Below are 6,000 nucleotides of genomic sequence, written 5' to 3'. Positions count from 1 at the left end.
TTTTAATCAGATAATCATTTACATTCTGGACTAATAATCTCGTGGTTATTTACATAATGTAATAATGTAAGAAAATAATGATATAGGCTCATCACAACAACTGACAAGTAACACTTTCACAATTATAGTTTTGTTTGACACAAAAAAATATTCAGTTAAAAGTAAAATGTTAAACAACAAAAATAAACGTATTTTTTGTTGCAATCATAATTTTTTATAGAGCATTTATTGATTCTACAGTAGAGAAGCTGGATCAGTCCTGGTCTCAGTGTCGTGCCATTACGCACCAGAGAGCGCGCAGCCGCTGCGTCGGAGAGGGAGATGAGGAAGATGTTCATCACGGTGGTGGTGGTGATGATGGTGACGAGGAGCCCATTTTCTTAAGGGATTCGCTCGCAGGAAGATGGATTTCATGGATAAACGTTGTTACTCCTCCTGAGAAAGACGCACAGAGAGAAATGGAAGAACGACACCGGCGTACCCGGAGACTCGTTACTACCAAGTCCCGGGTCTCCAAGGAGACCAAGCTCCGGCTGCGCGTTATCTTCCTGGATGACAGCGAGCGCACGTTCGAGGTGGAGGTGAGTTTTAGGAGATGATAAAAAAAAAAAAAACGCGTTTATCTGCTTTTAATGGTGGGCACGGAGCGTCTTTTGCAGTCTCTTTGCAATCTCTTATTTTGCCATTTTCAAGTAACAGTTACAAAAAACAACAACAGCGACAACACAAAATTAAAATAAAAACAGTAACATACTGGGGGAGGTATTCCACGTTCTTATTCATTTTTAAGTCCTTTGTGCCTGGTATTTGCCCTTGAATGCGGTCCATTTAATTTATGTTCAAAATTCCCTTCTCTAACTCTCAAGCGAAAAGTCTATTTTTCCACGGTATATATTTCCTCAACAATTTCCAGCCATTGTCTTGCCTTGGGTCGCTTTTCAGCCAGTTCCTTGTCGAGGTCTTTTTGGTAGCAATTGTCAATATTTTAAAAAGGTAAGTGACCTTCTTTTTAATACCACTTTTAGGTTTAAAATTTCCTGAAATTTTAAATTATTTTAAAATTATTTGAATGACATTGTTCCAAAATAACTGTATCCTTATCCATGATCAAAAGATATGGGAGTGATTGGGGTCTACGTGTCCACCGCCTCTCCAACATTTCTGTTGAAATTGTATTGGTTTAGTCTTTATGTGTGGGGTGATAAAAAAGCGTATGAGATTAGTTGCGTGTTAGAGCTAGTTGAAGATTGTTATGTGTTGCACATGGTAAACCAATCACTCTCAGACAAAGTGACATTGAATTCTTGTTCCCATTTTTTCATATAATGAATTTCTTTTTGGAGACTGCTATACAATTTCGATACAGTCTTTGAGGGAGTTCTTTTGCACCTGTTAGAAATACAATTGTAGGGTTTGTTACACCTTTTAAATGTCTCGTTAGGGCACCACCTTCTTTTATCATAGGAAGTACACGGTTTAAATGAATTTATCAGTCATATCTGAAGGAATTAATTCTTTCTGCCATTAATTCTCTGCCGCGGGCGGCACAGTGGCGAGGTGGTTAGCACTGATGCCTCACAGCGAGAAGGTCCCGGATTCGAATCCATGTTTAGAACTGGGCCTTTTCTGTGTGGAGTTTGCATGTTCTCCCTGTGTCTGCGTGGGTTCTCTCCGGGTACTCCGGCTTCCTCCCACCATCCAAAAACATGCTCATTAGGTTAATTGGTGATTTTAAATTGGCCGTAGGTGTGCGTGTGAGTGTGAATGGTTGTCTGTCTCTCTGTGTTAGACTCTAGACCTGTTCAGGATGTACCATCGCCTCTTGCCCGATGACAGCTGGGATAGGCTCAAGCAGACCCCCGCAACCCTTAACAGGAATAAGCGGGTACGGAAAATGAATGAATGAATGAATTCTCTGCCGTAGAATATATACATATGTTTGTGTAATCAAATAGAATCTAGCTTCTCTAAAAGATGTTAATGGGGAGTTTCAAAGTAATGACACCAACTCTTTATCTTAAGCGGGTAACAGTAGGAACGATTGAGCCTAGGGTACTTCTTCATACACTCAGACCATGTGCTATCTAGTGTATATGTGGAATGTGATAAGAGTTTTATGAGGTGCCAGGTTAAAGAAAGAATGGTTAGTTTAGAATGGTTAGTTTAGCATGCAAGAGACCCTGAGACTGTGTGTTGCATAACCTAAACTAACATCGGCACGGTGACGGCAAAGCGTCGGCGTGCTCCGGTGTGTCGAGGTGGTGAAGAAACGGCGCAGCTGATGCAGGTCTTTCTGGGAAAGGCAGACAGGTAGCCTACTTGTTGCGTGGTCTGCAACTCCAACAACCAGCTTCGCTTGAGAGCGTTGTAGGTGTTCAGCCGAAGGCAGTAGATTGCAATTTTACGATGTCTTTGTATTCGAAAAGGAAGCCGTCGCGGCTTGCTGTGGCCACAGCCTCTTGCTTTCTTGATCCGTGGAAGAGACTGGGTCTTCCTCTGATATCCCAGCTGACTACGCTGGCTAACTGATAAACGAGGTTGGCTTTCTTAATTAGTACTTCGGCGTGTAGAATAGAAAAATTAATAAACTTTAAGAATTAAAGTTTACTTTAATTAAAATAAACTTTAATTCTTAAAGTTTCTCAGGAACTTTAACAATGGTTTAAAAGAAATAAAATGTTTTAAGGATAGCCGCTTGAGGTCACTGTTGATCCATCTTTCATTCATTCATTCATTTTCTATACCCGGTTATTCCTGTTAAAGGTCGCGGGGGTCTGCTGGAGCCTATCCCAGCTGTCATCAGGCGAGAGGCAGGGGTAGGCCTACACCCTGGACAGGTCGCCAGTCCATCGCAGGGCCTGTTGATCCATCTTACTTGGAAAATTTATCTGAACTGCAACTTCAGAAAACACGTGCAAATAGACTTACAACACCAGCAAATAAAAAAAAAGCTGCAAACTCAGAAACGCGCTGCAAACTCAAAAACGCGCAGCAAGTACAGAAGCGCGCTGCAAAGTCAAAAATGCGCTGCAATACAGAAACGCGATGCAAATACAGAAATGCAAGTACAGAAACGTGCTGCAAACTGAAAAACGCGCTGCAAATACAGAAAGGCGCTGCAAACTCACACAGCGGAAAATTTTCCAGAGGACCCTAAAAAGCCATGGACCTCGTTTGCTCAAACCCTGATCCTCCGAGGAGTTAATGAGTAGGCCTACTTCTCGGTAGTGTTTTTAAATACAAATAATACCTGGCTGCTTTGCTGCAACTCCAACCAGAACATTTATTCGGTAAGTGAATTTCGAGTATAATATGTTAGGTGTTTGTGCCCAACATAGCTAGCCTGGTAGCAGAACTTAATTAGATAATTAGCCGGCTAATGAATTAGCCTTAGGGTAGCCTTTAGGCATAGCTCTGGTGTGTTAGCGAGGTTAACCGGAGGCTAGCGGGAGCTTGTCACGGTTATCAAACCGGCACCGAAGTTAAAACGCAATATTCAAGTTTTAGAATTTAGAGGGATGATACTTTTAAATAAAACGCATCTGTGTGAAATTGGAAAATATTATTCCACCAAGTAAAGTGGGAAACGTTTATTTGACGTTACTTTTTCCATACCATCAATGTACGGTAACAAAGTCAATGACAATTGGTTCGGTTTGATATAAAGTGTTGAGCTGTGTTCTGTTACAATAAAATATTAATATATAGTAATATAATTTTTTTCCTTAAATAAATGATGCCCTGTTGCACAGTGATAAGAGTTATATTAAGTATAATTATTTACATGTCTGTTTGTGTAAAGCGATCCAGACAGGCTGCAGTGACGTTCAACATATGAAGAGCTGGACTAGGACATCTCTTCAGTGCAGAGAACAATTTGAAAGTTTTCACTTCATCACTGATTCCTTGTTACAGCCCGGATGTGTTAACTTTAGTATTGATGTTTTTCTAAATGTAAGATTATAGCATAAATTCCTAAACTATTGCTTGAATAGCAGTAGCCTAATCATTTTTGTTATTAATAAATAAATTATTATTATTAATGATCAGTTATTATGATTTGCTTGTACTTTCATTTGACAGTGATATTTTAAAGTAAAATGTAACATTTACAGTCAGTCATTTACAGACAAAACATCAGCCATACATGTCCAGCCTGCAGAGGCTTCTTCTGAAGTTCTCTGTAGCTCTCCAGGCCCCACACTGGACGAACATGTCACCAATGATCCACACGGTATATATGGAGGAAAATAAAAGTATAAATACTTACAGTAATGAAAAATATAGAGACAATACTGTCACATCTGTGGGATAAAAGAAAACCAGACCTTAAAATACAGGTGACATTTTTCAAATATAATTAAGATGACATAAACACAGCCATCTATGGTTGAAGCAGGTACTGGTACAGACAGTGTGGCAGACGTGGAGGAGGCATCACAGGTGGGTATGAGCTGAACCAGTTACTGAAAGAGAATCATCTTGTAATAAACATAAATGCACCTTTCACTCATATCCAAAATAAAGAGTTAACGTAGATTTAGAGTCAAAATCAGCAATGTGTGCTCTATTTGCTTCAGTAACTTTAATAGGAGCAGTTATGTAAATAAACCAGTATCAATAACTAGTTTATAGTAGGAACTATAGGAACCATCGAATGTAACAAACCACTTAATAAAAGTATAATCAAGTGATCCAACTACTCTGCTCAACTAAAGACTAAAGATCTACATTCAGTTTCACTATTTTTAGACATGTAGCCTAATAAATGTTTTGCTGCTGTGGAGAACCAGCCAAAGCTCTGCAACAGTTTAAATTGAACACAAGTTACGACAATACCATTTTTTTAAAAAAAAAAACAAACGAATTTGTGTAGTACAATTTCAATCGAACAAATTATCATATAGAGTGTGGTATAGATTAGGTTAATTTACCTCGAGTAACGTGAGGTGGTACTAGCAGCATCATACCAGGAGCAGGTAGCGAGGCCACCGCGGTGGCTGGCCGCTAGCAGATGAGTTTGTTTTGAGCAATCCATGGTTTTGAGCAAACACCGTCCATCGCGTTTGTGTATTTGCATCACGTTTCTGTATTTGCATCGCGTTCCTGTACTTGCAGCGCGTCTCTGTATTTGCAGCGCGTTTCTGTACTTGCAGCGGGTTTTTGTACTTGCAGGGTGTTCTGTGTTTGCTGGTGTTGAGTCTATTAGCACGTGTTTTCTTAAATTGCATTTCGTTAAGCTCTCTCGCCCACCGTAGAATTTAGCTAGATCGTGTAAATTCCATCGTACAAGGATCAAAATTTTTGATTCAAAATCGTCTCATTGCGATCCTAAGCACTTCCTGAAAAACAATATATGACTTACCATGTTATTACAATTTCGATAGACAACTATGTCTATCAAACTTAAAGGTTTTTACAGAGAAATGAAGACTGGCGTTCTGTTTTCAAAGTGTCTCCCAAGATAGTATTATATGGTCTGTACATTCTTTCCCCCCTAATTTAGCAACAGGTGGCACTTAATTAAATTGAATTCAGTATGTTTCCACCCTGCTTGATATGCAGGAGAACACCAATAAACAGTATATCACAGTTGAGCTGCACAATAATATTGTTTAACGTCAGGCAGGGCGAGACCACCTCGTTCTTTATCTATCTGGAGTGTTCTGAGTTTTATTCTTAGTTTAGTGTCTGCCCAAATAAATCTAAATATTAATTTGCTCCACGCGGAGAACTGTGATTCTGGGATCTTAACAGGGAGTGAGAGGAAGACATACGATAGCCTGGGCAGTACATTCATTTTTAACTCCTTTGTACTCCTAGATAATTTATCATTTATGCTATGTAAATCCCTTCCAGTCCATTATTCTGTCTGATATCCTGAGCTAAAGGCTCAATAAATAACGCAAAGAGGGAGGGGCTGAGGCAACAATCCCTGCCTTGTTCCTCTATTAAAGTTAAAGTTGCCTGTCCTCATCCTGGTAGTAGGGTTACAGTAAT

The 6,000-nt window shown here is 39.6% G+C and overlaps 1 protein-coding gene across 1 annotated transcript in view; it reads left to right on the top strand.

Moving 5' to 3' along the window:
- Positions 1 to 363: 363 nt before the first annotated feature.
- The window catches only part of LOC311488282 (FERM domain-containing protein 7), a gene marked incomplete at its 3' end in the record, with an annotated part of 74,555 nt that continues 68,918 nt past the window's right edge, over positions 364 to 6,000 (top strand). The window contains exon 1 of the mRNA XM_084544898.1: positions 364 to 581. Coding sequence (XP_084401024.1) covers positions 459 to 581 — 123 coding nt within the window. The 5' untranslated portion in view covers positions 364 to 458. The remainder of the gene's footprint in view (positions 582 to 6,000) is intronic.

This window comes from Chelon labrosus, assembly GCF_963514085.1.
Source record: "Chelon labrosus genome assembly, chromosome: 1".
Lineage (NCBI taxonomy): Eukaryota > Metazoa > Chordata > Actinopteri > Mugiliformes > Mugilidae > Chelon > Chelon labrosus.
The sequence above is the reverse complement of the archived record's forward strand: the minus strand, read 5'-3'. Positions and strand labels throughout refer to the sequence as shown.